General features: G+C 42.1%; 1 protein-coding gene across 6 annotated transcripts in view; it reads right to left on the bottom strand.

Moving 5' to 3' along the window:
* The window catches only part of Ttc3 (tetratricopeptide repeat domain 3), a 129516-nt gene that overhangs the window by 11738 nt on the left and 96896 nt on the right, over positions 1–20882 (bottom strand). For all 6 annotated transcript variants that reach the window (XM_045149858.1, XM_045149854.1, XM_045149856.1 and 3 more), the window contains 8 exons: positions 20026–20175; positions 16341–16480; positions 14405–14473; positions 12557–12653; positions 10231–10331; positions 7016–7106; positions 6136–6237; positions 2811–3157 (listed from right to left, as the gene is read on the bottom strand). In XM_045149858.1, coding sequence (XP_045005793.1) covers positions 2811–3157; positions 6136–6237; positions 7016–7106; positions 10231–10331; positions 12557–12653; positions 14405–14473; positions 16341–16480; positions 20026–20175 — 1097 coding nt within the window. The remainder of the gene's footprint in view (positions 1–2810; positions 3158–6135; positions 6238–7015; positions 7107–10230; positions 10332–12556; positions 12654–14404; positions 14474–16340; positions 16481–20025; positions 20176–20882) is intronic.

Raw genomic sequence — 20882 nt, 5'->3', positions numbered from 1 at the left:
AGACTCATGGGTTCCAAGAAGACACACACATTTATTTTACATTATGTTGCAACATCTACAAACTTCAACTCAAGAACCACACAATTTAGTTCCAAAAACTTGTCAATGTTTTAAGTGTATAAAAGTGTGCTGGGCCACTTTCATAGCTATCCTGGGCCATATGTGGGCCACAGATAGTGGATCCATTGGGATGTCTATCCTTGTTTTATAAAATAGACTTGGTGTGGTCTTGACATGTCATTGCTCTATGGAAGTCACTGGATAATTATGTACACCATTATTCTGACTTGCAGTCAAGAAAATCTATTCAAGAAAAATCAGGTTTTGTAGTTTCCTTCCTTGAAAAACATCTAGCCAGTTAAGATTCAAAGCCTGAATATTTCCCAGTTACAACAATAGAATTACATCATTAGTAACAGAGAACTATACCACTAACATCCCAACTGTTAGCTTTCAGAGGATAAAGATACATCTCTGTTTGATTATTATTATTTTTTTCTGAGGTAGGGTCTCACTCTAGCCTAAACTGACCTGGAATTCACTATGCAGTCTCAGGCTGGCCTCAAACTCAAAGCAATCCTCCTGCTGTGGCCTCCCAATTGCTGGAGTTAAAGGTGTGTGCTACCATGCCAGGCTTTCTGTGTGATTTTTAAAGCTAACAAACTTCATTAAGAATATAGGAAATTTTAGTTACTGAGTCCTTCTAGTAATTACTACTTAGTATTTTTACAATGGGTATGACAACTGCTGTTTAGAAAGCCTTCAGTGTTTCTCAAACTTAAGTGGGACAAAATATGCCTGTGTACAGACACAACACACTTGTTCAAATGGCAGGGTCCTCTGAGGTGGCTATCCCCAGATCCTCACCTCTGCTTCTTATTTTTTATTTTTATTTTTGTTTATTTTTATTTATTTATTTAACAGAGACAGAGAAAGAGAGAAAGAGGCAGAGAGAGAGAGAGAGAGAGAGAGAGACGGAGAGGGGGAGGGAGAGAATGGGTGCACCTGGGCCTCCAGCCACTGCAAATGAACTCCAGATGTGTGTGTCCCCTTGCGCATCTGGCTAACATGGGTCCTGGGGAATCGAGCCTCGAACCGGGGTCCTTAGGCTTCACAGGCAAGCGCTTAACTGCTAGGCCATCTCTCCAGCCCTCTGCCTCTTTTGTACCACAGCAAACATGGAGTGGGGGAGCCAGGGAGCTACAGAAACACTACTGATGTACCAGTAGCCATACTCAGCCTGATTCGGCCTCTTCCCCAGGCTCTGTGATATGTGCCCACGTTTTATTCACTACTGAATTTATCTCATCTTTCACTCTCACACCTCTAGCGAATCAAGCTTCATGTCTACAAGGTAAAAGTTGTTACTTTCTTCTTTGTTATATGTGGTATTCTTTCCCCAATGACACATAACTACCATCTTACAGTTCATACACTGATTCTATTAGCAAGAAGTATTGGGAGTGTTTTAATGCTCATAAAAATTTTAGTAAATTACCATGTATTCTGAGGTTGGTCACCCAGTGGTCACTGTTTTCAATCTTTAAAAAAAATGTGTGTGTGTGTATATGTATGTATATATATACATGCATACATACATATACACACTCCCAAATGCTAGAATTAAAGCTGTGCACCACCACACCCAGCTAAAAATATATTTATATATTTATTTATTTGCAAGCAGCGAGAGACAGAGAGGAGAGAGAAAGAGAGAGAATGAATGAGAATGGGCACACCAGGGCCTTTAGCCACTGCAAATGAACTCCAGATGCATGCACCACATTGTGCATCTGACTTTACATGAGCCCTGGGGAATCAAACCAGGGTCCAGTTGTTATTCTTTGCAGTCAAGCAATTTTAACTGCTATCTTTCCAGCCCACTGTTTTCAGTCTTTTTTCTTTTAAATAGTTTTTATTTGTTAGCAGAGAGAGAGAGAGAGAGAGAGAGAGGGAGAGAGAATGGGCGTGCCAGGGTATTCAGCCACTGCAAATGACCTCCAGATGCACGCACCGCTTTGTACATCTGGAATTGAACCCAGGTCATCAGGCCATGCAGTCAAGTGCCTTAACCACTTTAGCTATCTCTCCAGTGTTGTTTTCAATCTTTTAAAAAATATTTATTTATTTGAGAAAGAGAGAAAGAAGTAGATAGAGAAAGAGAGAGAGAGAATGGACACACTAGGGCCTCTAGTCCTGCAAACAAACTCCAAACGCACATGCATTATCTTGTGCATCTGGCTTATGTGGGTTTTGGGGAATTGAATCTGGGTTCTTTGGCTTTGCAGGCAAGTGCCTTGATCACTAAGCCACCTCTCCAGTGCCTTGTTTTCAATCTTTTTTTTTTTTAAATATTTATTTATTGGAGAGAAAAGAGGCAGATAGATAGATAGAGAGAATGGGTGCACCTAGGCCTCTAGCCACTGAAAACAAACTCCAGACATATGCGCCACCTTGAACATCTGGCTTACATGGGTACTGGATTATAGAACCTGGGTCCTTAGGCTTTACAAGAAAATCCCTTAACCCCTAAGCCATATCTCCAGCTCTTGTTTTCAATCTTGATTGGCAAATTAAAACATTTATTTGAGGTCTGGGGTAAAGCTCAATGTTAGGGCTTTTGCCGAACATGCACAAAGCCCTGGGTTCAATGCCCAGTACCACAGTTCTATGTTTGCAAGAAGTTAAGAAAAAGAGCCACCCCCTCACCTGAGGAAAACAACCGTTAGTCCCCTAACTGGCTACAGTTTTATCTGGCCAGGAAGCCTTCAGTGCAATGAAATATTCAATAGCCACAAACATGTTCATACCTGCTATAACACGGGAATACCACTGATAGGTGCTCAATGATACTGCTGAACGGCTTTTTTGGAGACTGACTTGACTGAGTAACATATCCTGGCTGAAGAGGTTTCTCATCAGCCTCAAGGCTTTGTTCTGACAGAGACACCTGGCCAACGCTCTTGAACTCTGACTGCTGAGCAACTTCCATCTGACAGGTAGGTGACCCTGGTGATGGTGCAGGAGTCTCCTCTGGACAATCACCAGCAGGGTGTTGACATGGATTCTTGGGAAGTGCTCCTGTCATGCTGCTTGTGGAAGTCACAGGCTCTTGGTCCTCATGGCCTGAAGACTCCGAGGGTGACTCTGGATGAATCTGTGAGGGACACAGCACAGCAACTTGATCACTTAGGGCTTACCTGAGGACAGAGGCTGATGAGCGCGCATGTCTCATGAAGTGCACATCAAGTCTGATTATAACTTACTCATTTTCAATCACTGATCACAAATCATTAGTTGTTAGAACAAAGGTAGATTAGTGACTTCTAAGTAGCTAAATTTTTTTTTCCTGTAAAATTAGAAAAACTGGAAATGAGAACATGTATCAGCCCACTAGACCTCTTTCAGCCTTCACTTAATCACAACTCTCCCCTTTGCAAGCAAAACTTGTGACTGACTGGTCAGAACTACAATGCCCCAACACTCTGTAGAGCTGTCTCCTCCACACTAAGCCACAGAAGACTGGCAGTGTTGGCCATCCTGCCCAAAATGTGCCCCTCCATGCTCTCTGTCGGGCCTGGGGCTCAGCAATCCCGGCACTTCTTACTCAGCTGCCTATGTCACCCTCTTACCCAGGTCAGTTCGACTCTCTTGCACCCCAGTGACTGTGTTTACTACAGATCAATAATTTTTATCTAGAATATTTTGTTCTGAGGTCCATATCTGCGTATCACTTCACTGACTCCGAGGCATCCTAACCTAATGTGCTTAAGACCAATGTTAGTAGTTTCCTTGGCCTGCCCTTCCCTCTTCTACCCTAGACTCTTCATGTGACGACACAGTGCTCCAGCCCAGTGAGCAACTTAGTTCAGCTTCCCTCCTATAACCTCCCACTGTTCTCTCCCCGCCACCTGCTTACCATCTCCACGCTGCCCTCTAGCTCTTCTTCACTAACTGTGGATTTAATGTGGACCAGTTCAAACTGCTTAATATGGCTTCAGGAACAAGGCTCTGCTGGTCCTGGATCCCAGGTGCTTGTGTGGTGGTCCCTCAAAGAACAGTACTTGTTCTGTCCCTTCCAGTCTAGTCTCCCATCTGCCGTTCCATCCATGTAAACACTTTGACCCTCAAAGCACCGACGTGCCCGTGCCCGCGCCTTCCTCCTCCCATTCTTCCACCTGGTCCTGCTTCTACAGATTTCTTCCAATTGGGAATCTTCGATAGCCTACAGTTCTAGACTAAGCTAGTGCCTTGCTTTATGTGGCTATACCATTTTGCTGTGGAAAAAAAAAAATCTCAGCGTACTCTTTCTTGTAGTTGCGGGTTTTAGGACTGTCTTTTTCCAAGCCCATAAACACTTTGCAGGCCTTCCCACATCTCATTACCCAGCAAATGAATAAGGGAGAAATGAAGTGAAAATTAAGTGGATTTTAGGAATGCTTGAGCTCCTGGAAAACTCAGAGTTCCCAGGACTTTTGAATATAACAACCTTTTGAATATTTATGAAATTACATAGACTATAAGTGTACATGAGTAGTAAAGTATCCTATTAAGAACTGAAGAGTTTTATTTTTGTTATCTGCTATAAAAATTTTTAGAAAATATAAATGAGAAGTGATCCGTAGGTGTAACTAAAAAGATTACTTTGGCTGGAGAGATGGCTTAGCAGTTAAGGTCCTTGAGAAGCCCAAGAACCTAGGTTTGACTCCCCAGATCCCATATAAGCCAGACACACAAGGTGATGCATGCGCACAAGGTCATGCATATGCATAAGGTTGCGCACGTGTCTGGAGTTTGTTTGAAGTGGCTAGAGGACCTGGTGCACCAATTTTTTTCTCTCTCTCTCCCTCTCACAAAAAAATAAAATAATTAAAAAAAGATCACTTAGTGGTTAAAGGTGCTTGCTTGCAGAACCTGCCAACATGGGTTTACTCCCTAGCAGCCACATGAAGCCAGATACAAAAAGGCCCATGTATCTGGCATTTGTTTGCAGCAGAAAGAGATGCTGGTACACCCACTCACACACACACAAATAAAAAATCACCCGTTCCTTACTCAGGTCAATGGAGACAAAGAAGTTTGGATCAAGATGACTACACTTCTCACTCTCTAAATATTTAAGACCAGGCTGACAGAGGTGCTGAGCATCTGGATGGAGGTAATCTAACACGTTTAACAGTAGGACCAAGAAGAGGAGGCCAAGAGAATACTCCAGGCCAGTACTCCAGGCTGGCAAGCAGCCCCATACAAAGCTGTGGCAATACCAGTAAGACTCAAGACAGGTGCTGGCAAAGCAGCCTCCTGTCTCCAGGAGCCAGGATTTCAATGGCATTCCCAAACATCTTGAAATTCATCTCTAAATGGCTCTTATCAAGGCTTTTAAACTCTTGCAGTCTTATCTGCTCTAGCCCAATTCCCTTCAGTTTTATAGTCACAGGTCATCTTCACTGTATACACAGTACAATAAAGGCACTACGGTCAGCCACTTAAACTCCACACCATACAATTAATGCTTTTTACTGTGATATACATTTTAAAATAAAAATATAAGATTTGACAACCACTCTTTTTGTTTGTTTTGAGGCAGGGTTTCACCTCTAGCCCAGGCTGACCTGGAATTAGTCTCAGAGTGGCCTTGAACTCATTCATGGTGACCCTCCTACCTCTGCCTCCCAAGTGTTGGACAACCATTCTTACTGCAAATGTTCAGGACTTATCTCCAATGAGTAGTGCAGTGCTTCCTCTGTATTTGATGACCCCAAGCTGTATGAATGAGTAAAACCCCAGGCGGTAACAGTAGAGAGGGCAACTTCTGCTACTTGGTTAACTGTTTAGATGTTAGAATTCACGTACAACACTATGCCCCGGCATGCAGGAGAGAAATGATATAGAAAGTGTAGAAACACGAGACCAACAATCTGTCTCAATCTCATCCTCAGGCACTGCTGCAGAAAAGCTGGCCTGTTCATAACGCACAGCTTGTAACGGCTAACAAGCAGCATCGAGAATGAAAACTCAGAGGCAGTTATTAAGCTATCCCATCCCCATCGGAGAAAACAATACCAACTATTTTGGTCAGTTAAGAAAGAAATTATGGTTATCCCTCCTTATCATAGAAAGATGTGATAGACTTACTGTGTTACAGGCAGGAAATGAAAACTCAGAAATCTGTATTTTAGGAAGTTCACTGAGCCGAGAACCATTTTTAGTTGCCTTAATTTGGTCTTCAAACTGAGACTGTGGGCAGAAGAAAAAAATGTGAAGTTTTTTTTTTTTTTTTTAAACAAATTCCAAAAGGAATCACAATTTACAATTAACATTTTTTGCCCTATATAATGCAAATGCCGGGCTGGAGAGATGGCTTAGCGGTTAAGCGCTTGCCTGTGAAGCCTAAGGACCCCGGTTCGAGGCTCGGTTCCCCAGGTCCCACGTTAGCCAGATGCACAAGGGGGCACACACGTCTGGAGTTCGTTTGCAGTGGCTGGAAGCCCTGGCTCGCCCATTCTCTCTCTCTCCCTCTGTCTGTCTTTCTCTCTGTGTCTGTCACTCTCAAATAAATAAATAAAAAATGAACAAAAAATATTTTAAAATAATGCAAATGCCCTAATGCAAGTTGTTAAGACAATTCTTTTTTGTAAGAAAAGGAGTTCAAGAAGACTTCATTAGTCAGGGTGCTGGAGAGCTCAGCAAATACAGCTTTTTGAACTTTACTAATCAAGGCAGAGTTCAAGATAAGTTCTATTTTCTTTCTCCTTTCTCCTCTTTTCTTAGTGCTTGAGATTGAACTCAGGGCCTTGTGCATGCTAGGGAAGCCCTACACCACTAAGCAACACTCCCAGCCCCAAGATGATTACTTAAGAAATATTAAATTTCATGGAAAAAAAAACCACAGTAAGTTCAATAAAACACTACCATCAATATTCGAAGGAGAAATCATTTAAGTATGACAGAAGCCTCGTGAAAATTAAAACCATCATGAAGATTTTGAAAGAATTATGAAATGTTTATAACTTACCTCTATGTTCTCAATTTCTTTTGCAACATTAGAAAGAAACACCTCCCATGAATGTATATCAGATTCCAAGTCAAGATGGGCTGTAGAATCACTAAAAAATATATACAAAAATATGAATTAGATAAAAATAAAAGCAGGGCTGGGTGTGGTGGTGCATGCCTTTAGTTTCAGCACTTGGGAGGCAGAGGTAGGACGATCACTATGAGTTTGAGGCCACCCTGAGACATCCATAGTGAATTCTAGGCCATCCTGGGCTACATTCAGACCCTATCTCAAAACCCCCCCAAAATAAATAATAATAAAAGTAAATAAATAAAAGCACATAAAAAGTACACAGAAACAAATATTTAAGCATTTTTCTCTCTCTCTGCCTCTTTCTCTCGCTCTCTCTCTCAAAAATAATAATAATTAAAAAAGGGCTAGAAGGATGGCTTAGCAGTTAAGGTGTTTGCCTGCAAAGCCAAAGGACCCAGTTTCAATTCCCCAGGACCCACGTTAGCCAGATGCACAAGGGGGCACACGTGTCTGGAGTTCATCTGGTATGCCCGTTCAATCTCTTTCTCTCCCCTTTTCTCTGTCAAATAAATAGAGAAAGAAAAGAAAAGGGCTGGAGAGATGGCTTAGTGGTTAAGGCACTTGCCTGCAAAACCTAAGAACTTGTTTAAAACTCCAGGTCCCATGTAGCCAGACACACAGTGACGCAAATGCGCAATGTCACACATGCTCACAAGGGGATGCATGCATCTGAAGTCTGTTCACAGTGGCTGAAGGTCCTGGCACACCCACTGTGTCTCTCTCTCTCAAAAATAATTAAAAAAAAACTTAAAATCAAAAATTTTTAAAGAATTGTGAATACTACAAAATTTCCACTAGAGACACTGTAGGAAATCTTAAATTACATAAACATAGAGTAAAAACAAATTAACTAATAAAACCCCTAAAGTGGTGGGAAGAGAGAAAAATATTCTCCAGAATTTTAATTTCTTTCTTAAATTTTAAAGTTTGACCATTCATTATTTAGCATCTTACATATATTAATGGCTGTCTTTGCATTAAAAAAAATTAAAAAGAAAGACTGAAACATTCAAACCATTCCAATAACTTGAATCTCTACCTTACTATGAAGTAAAGGGCAGTGCCTGACAGACCACCTCACGATGAAGCAAAGGGCAGTGCCTGACAGACCACTTTACTCTGAACTAAAGGGTAGTGCCATCTTACTGTGAAGTACAGGGTCGTGCCTGGCAGAGTATGACCAATCTGTGACCTCAGCATCCATGAGCGCACTCATGAAAGTGACAAGCACGCTCCCGACAAGACGCACAGTACTACCAACATGGGATTTTGTCAGTTCTTATACATTTTATTTATTTATTTTATTACTTATTATTTTCTGTTTGCCAGGGCCTCTAGCCAGTGCAAATAAACTCCAGATGCATGTGCTGCTTTGTGCATCTGGCTTACATGGGTACTGGGGAATCAAACCGCGGGCTGTTAGGCTTTGCAGGCAAGTGCCTCAACCACTAAGCTATTTCTCCAACCCCAGTTCTTACACATTTTAAAGGCAATCCAGAATGATTCTTCCTTGCCCTTATATGTTCTTGATGCCGACAGGTGAACAGGAAGGTAGTTACACAGCATCCCCAAAAAAGAACACACACATATGAGGCTTAGGAAAGACCTGTGGTCTCTTTATTTTCCCTGAAAAGTGACAAGCCACACCGATGGTGAGTACTTCAAAGAGGCCTTTGCATTCCACTTGGGACAATCGTCACATGTACCCTTACTTATAAGGAAGGCTCACGGTAGTGCAGCTTATACTGCAAAGAACTGAAATGTCCCACCTTAGCAGTGTTTCAGATATCACAGTAATACTAGTCAGCCTTTCTTTTTAAAAAGTATTTTACTTATATATATTTGAGAGAGAGAGAGAGAGAGAGAGAGAGAGAGAGAGAGAGAGAGAGAGAGAGAGAATGAGAATGAATAGGAATGAGAATGAATATGAGCACACCAGGGCCTCTTGTCACTGAAAGGACTCCAGATTTACTTATTTTTAATTTTTAAAAAATTATTTATTTTTTATGAGAGAGAGAGATAAAGATAGAGCAAATGGGCACACCAGGGCCTTCAGCCACTGCAAATCAACTCCAGACACATGTGCCACTCTGGGCATCTGGGTTACGTGGGTCCTGGGGAATATAGCCTGGGTCCTTTGGCTTTACAGGCAAATGCCTTAATCACTAAGCCATTTGTCCAGCCTAAGAACTACAGATTTATGTACTACTTTGGGCAGTTGGCTTTACCTGGGTACAGGGACTCAAACCTGGGCAGTGAGGCTTTGCAAACAAGGACCTTTGACTACTTAGCCATCTCTCCAGCCCCCAAACTTTAAAAAAACATATTATTTATTTATTTACTTGTGAGAAGGTGAGAGAGAGGGAGAATGGGAGGAAGCAATGATAAGAATGGTAACGCCAGGGCCTCTTGGTGCTGCAAATGCACTCACTTCAGATCTGTGTGCCACTTTGTGCAACTGAATACATGGGTACTGGGGATTTGAACCTAGACTGAACACAGACCAGCATGCTTTGCAAGCAACTGTCTTTAACTGCTGAGCCATCTCCCGACCCTTGAACCTTTCAATATCAGGTTGGAGAACTATAATTATGTATACGAAAAAAAAATTCCTATATTTTACTCTTTAGTGAAAAAAATATGTAAACTTTTCCAAATACTTAATGAACTTGATCCAAAATTATTAAGTAATTATAATTCTATTTAGAATATTTTCTAAAATTTCTCTATAACCAAACATGTATCAATTTTATAAGTATTTAAAACAAAGTAAAATGCCCCCCCTCTTTTTTTTTTTTTTTTGAGACACAGTCTCACTCCAGGCCAACCTAGAACTCTCTCTGTGGTCCCAGGCTGGTCTTGAATTCACTGTGATCCTCTTACTCTGTCTCCTGAGTGCCAGGAACAAAGGCATGTGTCACGATGCTCAACTGACCCCCCCCTCTTTTGAGATGGGGTTTTGCTATCTAACCCAAGCTGGCCTAGAACTTGGAGTGATCCTCCTGCCTCTGCCTACGGATGGCTAGGATTACAGGTGTGAGCCACCATGCCCAGTAATGGTCCTAATATTTTTTTAAAAAAGCCTTCTCAAGCGCTTCTCCCTGTATTTGCAAAATGATATGCTAAGGAGGACACAGTACCTGCTCATGAGCTTGAGGTTCTTAAGATAGGCTTCTGCTTGTGATGCCATCCCCTGTAACTTCCACACTTCTCTCTCCTTCCAGTTTTCAAGCACAGATACCTGTCAGCACATTAGAGAACACTTAAGGACTTTACAAGTAAGAAATTGAAACTATTTCAAGAGTTCAAACATACATATTGCAAAACACTTTCCAGTTTCCCCTTAAATGAAGTGTGATGACAGCATCATCAGAACTTCATTCCGCTGTAACTTCATCAGGAAATACAAAAGGAAGTTTGGGGTTTGGAAACAGACTGAGAAACGGGCATGAAAATCACCTACTTTACTGAAGTTTTTTGCAGATGGGAAATGGTGTGCATGGCTTTCTGCTTAAGCTACGCATAAGCAGAGCTAGTTAACTGTTGAAATGCAATTAGTACATTACCCGCCCTCCTGTCCAAGTTGAGTAAGGATCCAGGGCCTGCTGAATAACCCTTAGAGCTGCACCTTCTCACACTCATATCAAAAACTTAGAGCTGCACCTTCTCACACTCATATCAAAAACCTCAGAGGCATGACTTCAAAACTTTCTTGCTGGGTGTGGTGGCTCACGCCTTTAATCCCAGCACTCAGGCAGCAGAGGTGGGAGGACTGCTGTGAGTCTGAGGCTACCCTGAGACTACACAGTGAATTCCAGATCAGCCTGGGCCAGAGTGAGACCCTTCCTCAAAAAACAAAAATAACAACAACAACAACAACAAAAAACCTTCTTCACAAACTAACTGGCCATTTTCTCTGAAAATCACTGTAGGAAATGTATACTGCTTATTTAAATCTGGGGCTCAGGAACCATGACAGAGCCTTCAGGCAAACTGACTTGCCAAATGGTGGAAACCATGGACTAAGCAAGCTAAGGAATACTAATGCTGGTGTAGGGCCCACGAAGTACCACCCCCCAGCTCTTCCCTCCTTTTCTTAGAAGCAGCCGCATGGTAGATATTTAATTGAGAAGTCGAACATTTGCAAACTGTATTTAGTTAATCCTTTATAACCATCAGACACAAATACCACTAATATTTTTTCTCAGCTAGAAAAACACTATTATGTTTAGAAACTAAAGAAAATCAAGCCAAGAATCACTTATCATCCTTGTCACTTTTGCTGCTGCTGTTGTTTTTCGAGGTGGGGTCTCTAGCCCAGGCTGACCTGGACGCACCTTGTAGTTCCAGGCTGGCCTCGAACTCACAGCAATTCACCTGCCTCTGCCTTCTGAGTGCTGGGATTAAAGGCGTGCGCCACCACCCCCGGCCATGTTCACTTCTGCATCAGTAGTTTTCAAATCATATACTAACAATGGCTTATATTCTTCTACGGGGAGGGAGGAGTATTTGCACACATAGACATATCTGCTTTTCCCCTTAGCTAGCTTCAAATGTGGGATTTTCCATCTCTTCTTCGTAGGCATATCTAGAATTATGGGTAGAAGTCATCACCCCAGCTAGGAGCACTTTTTTTTTTCCTGAAGAGTCTCATGACAGATAGGCTGACTTTGAATTCACAATAATCCTTCTACCTCAGCCTCCTGAGTATGAGGATTAAAGTATGTGCCACCATGTCTGGCTAGGAGTATTTTTAAAAACATTTTTACTTTATTTGCAAGAGGAGAGAGGGAGGGAAGGAGGGAAAGGAGAGAGAAAGGTAGAGAATGAGTACGCTGGGTGTGCCAGGACTTCTTGCTGTTGTAAATGAATTCCAGACACATGTGTCACTTGTGTATCTGGCTTTACATGGGTACTGGGGAGTCAAATCCTTGCAACCAAGTGCCTTAATGACTGAGCCATCTCTCTAGCCCTGGGAATACATTTTAAATAAGTGTGTTATTTTCATTTGTTTTTCAGGAGTGGCAAATATATTTATGGTTGCTTACTTCATAGTATATTGCCTGATTAAATATGAAGATGTTCAGTCCACACCATGAGAAGTAACTAAAAGACAATATTAATGAAGGAAAGGGGGCTATAAAATCTGGTACACTTTATGCATGCATCTATATAACAAGCATAAAAATTTAGGGCTGAGACTATAGCTCAGTGACACACTTGCTTAGCATGTGTGAAGTCCTGGGCTTAATCCTTAGTACCACATATATACAAAAGAAATTATAAAGATTAATAACAGCATAGGCAAGGGAAAAGAATGGGAATTTTACAGACAGCTAACACTGTGGGTGATACCCCCACATACTTCCTAGTAATGTCATTATGCCCCATATGTAATTAAAGTCACAGAAAGCAAGCAAGTGACCTTCTGCCATATCTGCCAGTCACCAAGTACCTTGGACTCACCTCTGCAATCACAGCTCTTTGATGACTCTCTTCATAATGTTCTTTCCCTTTCTTTATACACTCTTCTGTTTTCATTTTCTCATTTGTAAGTGTATTACTGAAAATGTTAAAAGGGGGGGAAAAAGACTTGAAAACAAGTACAGCCAGTGAGCTCACAATGGCTTCCTTCCAGGTTAGCTTTGAAATCATGTCCCACCTTCTGGAGTAACTTCCTCCCTCATGTTTTACCACACAGCACCAGATTCATGTGCTTTCTGCACTTTTCAAGTGATCAAAGGAAGAAGTGACAGGTGAGCATGTGGTGGAAATACTGAGGAACAGGTGAGGGCCCTGTACTGTTTCCTGGCTTTATGAGGGTTCGTGGATTATAATCTGGTTATACTGACAAATTCTATTAAATATACTTCATGTTTGGAGTTAGAAGTTGAAATACAAGGAAATAATGCAAGGGGGAAAAAAGCCATCTTTACTGTGCATGGTCATACTTAAAAAAAATAATTTTAAAAATCAGCAAAGTGCCAGGCATGCCGGCACACGCCTTTAATCCCAGCACTCAGGAGGCAGAGGCAGGAGGATCACCATGAGTTCAAGGCCACCCTGAGACTACATAGTGAATTCCAGGTCAGCCTGAACCAGAGTGAAATCCTACCTCAAAAAACCAAAATAAACAAATAAATAAAATAATAAATAAAAATTAACAAAGTAATGAGTTCCATTATGACATTTTCTTTTTTTAAGAGTTTTTGAAATTTTTATTTTTATTTATTAATTTATTATTTACCAGAGAGAGAGAGAGACAGACAGACCGACAGAGGGAATGAGAAAGGGCACACCAGGGCCTGTAGACGCATGTGCCACCATGTGCATCTGGCTTATGTGGTTCTGGGGAGTTGAACCTGGGTCCTTAGGCTTCGCAGGGAAGTATCTCAACCACTCAGCCATCTCTCCAGCCCCCCATTATGACATTTTCATACAGCCTTTGTGTTTGGTGGTCCTTTTCCACCACTCCCTCCTGGTCCTCCTGCTTTCTTCCCGCTGGTCTCCTTTTGCCCCTACAAGACCCTCCTACTTTCATGTCGCATGTGTTCAATAGTCACCTCCCCTACTAAGCTCTCTTTTCCTTCTCTCATGGCCCCCTTTCTAGTTTCAGTGGCATGAGCACAAATACAGAGATTAAAATCTATAATCTGAATGTGAATGGTTGTCTGTGTTTCTGAATCTTATTTTCTTTTGCTTGACATAAAAACATCCACTGCCATCCTGGCCATGCTTTTCTAACAGATAAAATAAGGTCATGGTCATGGGTCATGACTGGAATGGAAATGTGTACATGAAACAATATTAAAAGATTAAAAGCAAAATACAACTGCTTTCAAGTGGTAATAGTGATACATGAAAACATTGTGTCCATTAATAAAAATTAAAAGGAAACTTTTTATATGTTCAAAATAACAACTACTTAACAAATCTAATAATTGCATGTCAAGTAGCACAGGAGCTGTTTCTGCTCGTTGTTGGTGCTAGGGATGGAACCACAGCTACCGCTGAGCAGCTCAAAAGAAAAAACTTTCAAATGTACTTTTAATTTCCAGTTCATTCAGAAAGGTAAGCAATAAATCTCAAAGTTTTTATATTGACAATGGGATAGAAAAAAGCAGAAACTTGCTAAAATGAAAAGGATTTACTTGAATGTACATGTTTCCTTAGGGTTAAATGAAATAGCAGAGAAAATAGAGATAACATTATTTAAGAGAAACAGATAAGCAATCATGCGTTTAGAAGTCTAGTAGTGAGTGTGTTTCTGGTTGTCGAAGTACAAGCAAATACTAAAAATAGAGCTCAACTTGCCTGGTTCCAGGGGACTGATCCGGACGTAATCCGCGTTCCTTATCCAGCCCGTCATCTTTCTGCACAGACCTGTAAAGCAGCCACACCTCTCCGTTCTTCAGTGTAACACTGCCCAGTAAACTACAGCAGCGCCATAAAAGCACTGCTTGAATCCCACTGCCCCAAACTGCCCCAGCATCACCTCTGCCATGTTTTATTGTTTAGAACACAATTTCCTATTGTTTCCATAAATACGTTCTGCTAATGAAACCATTTTATATATAATTGAAATGGTATGGCAAACCAGGTTTGGCAGCACATGCTTAGAATTCTACTACTCAGGAGTCTGAAGCAGGAAATCTCAAGTTTGAGGCCAGCTGGGGCTATACTGTGATGAGACCCTGACTCAAGGGAGAAGGGGCTGGGGGGTGGGGGTGTGACGGACATGTGGAGTAGAAATTCTAGAGCAACGGGTTCTACCTCATGTTATTAAGTGTTTATAACTGTCACGTGTAATGTGAGAAAAATTCACAATGGAAGGCATCTGCCCATACAGCACCCAGCATAGATGAAGCATGAACACGCTTGAAAGGTGACAAGGTGAACCTGTAAAGTGACCTCCATGTCCTTGAATCCTGAGCCTTACTTAAGCAACAGACACGGCCGAAGCCATGCAGGGACAGTCCTGGGCCTGACCTTCAGCAGTCCTGGCAGGCAGTTTCCACATCTATCTGTACCCTGGGGAGTCCTTTGTCATCACAGAAGGCTGGCTACCATGCTAGAGACTACATAGAAAGATGATACAGATCAGGAGTGCCTAATCTTTTGACATTGCAACATGACACTGTCATCTACAGATGTGTTGGGACACATACAGTCTACAGACTGGACACACCTAATGTTAACAGAAGTCTAGAGAGAGAGACTCTGAAGCCGGGCATGGTGGCATACGCCTTTAATCTCAGCACTCGGGAGGCAGAGGTAGGAGGATCATCGTGAGTTCGAGGCCACCCTGAGACTACATAGTGAATTCCAGGTTAGTCTGGGCCAGAGTGAAACCCTACCTCGAAAAACCAAACCAAAAAAAAAAGCAAAAACCCAGAGAGTGGCATTCTAAAGACAGAGGAAAAATGAGTGAAGTGAGTGAGCACAGCTGGGCCCAAGGGCAGTCAGCCTTCAACAGAGCAGACACATGTGGCATGACTGGCACGGGGGAAGCATAGCTCGGCTGCGCCCTCAGCCAGACGGCGTGACCATGGGCAAGTCAAACAGCTGTTATGCTGTGAACTTGGATGTTGTGTTATATAGCAGAACACGAGGAATCATGTGGCATGTTACTGTTTAGAGCAGGAGCAGGTTAGAAATAGATCACAGGGGATTTTAAAACATACTTGGACCCTCTAATCGTTAGGTTCAGGTATCTGAAGGTATTAGCAAACTCTTCATATTAAAAGACTAAACTTAAAAAATTTGAGGATTTAGAATGACAGCAAGTATAAACAAGATAGTTAACACAGAACCTTAGTCTGGGAACAACCTTGGATCTAGACTTAGCCCCTTAATTTATCAATATCAAACAAGAAGGTCAAAGGTAATGTTCAAGCTTGAAGGCAATCAAACTTTTGTTGATTTTCAGTTGTGACCTCTCCCACTTCTATATAATTTATCTGAAAACATGGCAGGTTTTAAAATAAGATTTAGGTAAGAGAATTAGTTAATGGGTACTTTTTTTTTGAGGAAGGGTTTTATTCTAGCCAGGCTGACCTAGAATTTACTATGTAGTCTCAGGTGGCCTTGAACTCATAGCAATCCTCCTACCTCTGCCTCCTGAGTGCTGGGATTAATGGGTACTTTTAAAAGTAAGGCAAATAATACCTATAAATATGTTTAATTAAGTATAAAGAAGAAAAAAGCACAGTGTTAAAAAAAAAACTATTGCCTTTCAGTTGTTACTTACATTTCATTGGCATTTAGAACCTTTTTAATTTTCTTCTTCAAGGCTTTTAATCTTTCTTGAATTTCTTTTTTCTCTTGTTGCCATTTTTTAATTTCTCTGTCCAAATCTTGGAGAAACCAATCTAATTCTGTCTTTGAGATCTAAAACATTTTAGAGAGTATGTGAATAAATGGCAATACTTACTTTTAGAAAACAGGAGGAGAGAGGAGGGAAGAGAGAGAGAGAACACAAACATACGAGGAAGAACCGTGACAGGGTCGTAGTACACACTTAAAATTCAGGGAGTTAACAGGTACAGGTTGGCACCAGGTCAGCCCCAGGATATGTCACACGATGCAGCCACATCTAAACCCTGAGGACCTGGTGCTGTAAGAACCACATCAGCAGCCCACAGGAGTCACTCTTTAGCCCACGTACTTCCCTCATCTAGAAGTATCCTGCACATACGTTTTAGTCAACAAGTCCATTTTTTTTTTGCTTTTTGTTTTGAGGTAGGGTCTCTAGCTCAGGCTGACCTGCAATTCACTATTATGTAGTCTCAGGGTGGCCTCAAACTCACAGTGATCCTCCTACCTCCGCCTCCCAAGTGCTGGGATTAAAGGCATGTGCCACCATGGCCGGCTTGCTTGCTTTTTTTTATCAGACAGACAGACAGACAGACAGAGAATGAGAATGAGTGCGCCAGGGTCCCTAGCCACTGCAAATGAACTCCAGGTACATGTGTCACCTTATGCATCTGGCTTGTGTGGGTCCTGGGGAATTGAACTTCGGTCCTCAGGCTTCACATGTGACCACCTTGACGGCTAAGCCATCTGTCCAGACCCTGTTTGCTATTAAAAACATAAATGTGATGTCTCTGGCTGCTCATTAAAGGCATTTGGGTTGAGTGCCTGCCAGGGTCTTAGGCAGTGTGACAAGCAGACAGTCTTCTGAGGCAGCGCTGGCTCTCCTCTCCTGGGGCCTGAGGCTCAGCATCACCTGATACCAGCCCCCTCTTGTCAGCTCCTTTACATAATCAATGCTTTTTGAAATGTCTCAACTCAGACATGCTTGAAAGTTTTTGTCTTTTTTGAAGCATCACTCACCCAGTGTGCGTGCAAGGCGTTTGGTTTGGACACATTTGCAAGTACCAGTTGCTTATAAGTAAAACACCATCTACCCTAACATCTACAGTAATGAAGAATGCATCAAAGAATCTAAGCGCTCGTTAAAAGTAACAGCTGAAAGCACTTCATGTTTTCTCTAGGGGAACTTTTTTATTTCCTGTCAAGTTCCTGACCCTGAACTTCCTGCTCAGGATCAGAACATGTCGAGGCCACTGAAGCACAGGCCTTTGCTCAGAATGGACGCGCGCTCACGGGAATGTATGCGGACCCAGTAGGAAGTAATGGCCCTTGAGCTAAAAGGGTCATTTCTGCTTCTTCAGCCTTAGACACCAGGGATGTTATGTTCCTGGGAGGCCGTCCTGCAAACCAGCCAAATTCCTTTAGAACCTCTGAGTCTTCCTGAGGGATGGCCATGGAATGTGCAGACTCATCGTTCTAAAGCAGCAGAAGGCCAACAGCAGTTGTGTGGCAGTGTCCTCTGCTACAGATGAGCCACCCACATATCCCTCACTATAGCCTGGAGGATTCAAAGTCCGCCGAGTCATAGCTGTGGTTGTGGCGAGCCTATGCCGTCATATTCACAGCTCCCTCCACCTTGCTCAGGTCCAGTGTCAGTCAGGCTGCTTTGTTACTAGCAGCCAAGACAACTTTGTCTCCACTTGGAGCTGGTGATCTCACGTGGATCCAGCTCTCTGACAGGGAGATCATATGCCATACAAAACAAGCACAAGAGCTGTCTGGTCTGGTGGTGCATGCCTGTAATCCCAGCACTCCAGAGCGGAGCCAGACAGGTAGAGGCAGGAGGATTGGAAGGTCAGCCTGCGCTATGCCGTGAGTGTGAGCCAGCTTGGGTTACACAGTGAGACCTTGTTTCAAAAACTAAAAGTGATACATGAGAGCCAGGCAGCACCCATCAGAGCTGCTGTCCTGTCTCAGCCTTCCGCCTTGGGGTACTTTCTATCCCAAAAGAACACAATCAATTGATCAAATGACAGGCTTGGTAGACTGTACAAATACACCAAGTCTAGTCCTACTTTGTGGAGCTGGAAAAGCCTCTGCCACAATTAAAATTCACTCATGGGCTGGAGAGATGGCTTACTGGCTAAGCACTTGCCTATGAAGCCTAAGGACCCCGGTTAGAGGCGCGATTCCACAGTACCCACGTAAGCCAGATGTACAAGGTGGCATGTATATCTGGAGTTTGTTTGCAGTGGCTGGAGGCCCTGGTGCGCCCATTGTTTCCCTCTCTGTCTTATGCTCTCAAATAAATAAATTAATTAAATAAAACAAAATAAAATTCACTTGCCAAATACTCTCATGAAGTGACTATGTACCTGAACCTGTCTGTCACTCACACAGTGGTCACAGGCATTGCTGTATGGATTCATAGGTTGGATTTTCTTATAGCAATACCAAGTTTATATTGAATATTTTATTTTGTTAAGCCTTCTAAGTAGTTTATTCAAACTTATGCCCCATGTGTCCTATACTAAGCAGGGTTTTATGATTCTTTTATTAGGTTCTCTCTCTACCAGGCCACAGAGGAGAAAGTCTAACTTCTCATCCTTCGGCCCCTCTCCCACATTCTGCATGTACACAGGTCCTGAGAAGTGTCACGTCAGGTAGCTTTACAAACTGCCCCTTTTCTCATGGTTGTATCTGATCTCAATGAATGAGTGTCCTGAGCTAATTTTCTGCTACTTAATATATTATTCCAGCTGTTAATTCAGACTCTTCAAATTCTTCCTTCTTAGATGTTTTCATTTCTTTGTTACCTCTTTCTGAGTAGAACAGGAACTTCTGAAAGAGTTTCTTCTCATTTGTACTTCCATTGCCCCACTAGTGCTCTCTGGCCTCACCCATAGCTGTTATCACTCCACCAGCCATCTCTGGGTAACTGATGGGCAATCACCTCACCTAACAGAATCAAGCCCAGGAGTTCAAGTCAGATGCCCTGCAGATAGCTCTAATGTACCACAGGCTCCATGGGCGGTTCTCAGACTGCTTTAGGAAGTAGATATGGATGGTTAACAACAGTAGCAACCAGTATGTACTATGTACTTTGTACCAGGAGTTCCTCAGTGATTGACAAATGTTAACGCAAGCCCACAAAATGGCAACTACTGCCCAAATTTTCCACATAAGCTATCAAAACTTAAGAGAAATTCAGTGACCCAAGTGTCCAAAACCATAACTTTAGAATAGAACCCAGCTTGGATCTGAGTCCTACCAGTCTGGCTCCAGGGCTCACATTTGTAACTTCTGATGTGATACGGCCTCTCAACACAGGAATTTAACACTGAAGACAGCTTTAGTCAGCCAAGCAAGCTAAATTACAGATAAATGAAAACCCAGATTTGCAGCCTTTTCCCAAAAGCAGTTTGTAGAGGTTCTGCAACACTGCAGGAACCACTGCCACTTGAACGCATTACTGACGAATTTCAAAGAGACTATTCTGAGAAAGAATGTTTTGTTTATCCAACAGTGTAGTTCAGTTAATTGAGGATTACAAGCCCAGCTACACTTGTCTGCTCCTAATTATGCCACATGCAATTAAGGAAGGTTTCAGACAGGATTACCTTGTTTTCTTCTATGTTTCTTTTTAACTTTTCTTCCAGGTCTCTGGTCTCTTCTGAACTCTTGAGTTTTATCTGCTCATAATTTTCACATGCTTCCTTAAGCTGCTCTTGTAATAGCTGGTACTCCTTTTCAATCTGTGAAATATCCCCCTAAGAGTGAATTATAAAACAACATTAAAGCTGTTTAAAATGTTTATTTGTGGTATTGTTTTGAACTGTCTCCTAAAATAAAAGACAGTGAAAGATAAAAAATTATAAGAAAGATGTCAAATAATTCTGAAAATTTAAACCCCTAAATATCACTGAACTGAGCTAGCTCTTTTTAAAATTCAATTATTACACAGATGTGGTAGTCATACCACTAAACCCAGCACCCAGGATGCTAAGGCAGGAAGACTGCAGTGAGGTCTGGACCAGACTGGGCAATAAAGTGAATTGCAGGTCAGCCTGTACTAGAGTGAGACCATATAAAAAAAGTAATTATTTTATTATTTGAATTCACACTTAAACTGTTCTGGCATGTACATGCCTGTGCTATGAGTGTATGTGTGCTGGCACATGTGTGCACATGAAGGCCCAAGGTCAATATCCTGTGCCTTCTTTGATTATTCTTCATCTTACCTAGGGCAGAGTCTCACTGAACCCAGAGTTCACTGATTTGGCTCCTTAGCCACCTGGGTGTTGGGATCACAGGCACCCACCACCACGCCTCACATTTACATAGGTTCTGCAGATCCAAACTCAGGTTCTCACAACTGTGCACCAAGCACTGTATTGATTGAGCCTTGAGCCACCTCTCCAGCCCCCAAACTTTTCTATCTATTCTATTTGCTTTATAAGGGTTCACTATTACCTCA

This window comes from Jaculus jaculus, chromosome 5 (genome assembly GCF_020740685.1).
Source record: "Jaculus jaculus isolate mJacJac1 chromosome 5, mJacJac1.mat.Y.cur, whole genome shotgun sequence".
NCBI classification, from domain to species: Eukaryota; Metazoa; Chordata; class Mammalia; order Rodentia; family Dipodidae; genus Jaculus; species Jaculus jaculus.
The sequence above is the reverse complement of the archived record's forward strand: the minus strand, read 5'-3'. Positions and strand labels throughout refer to the sequence as shown.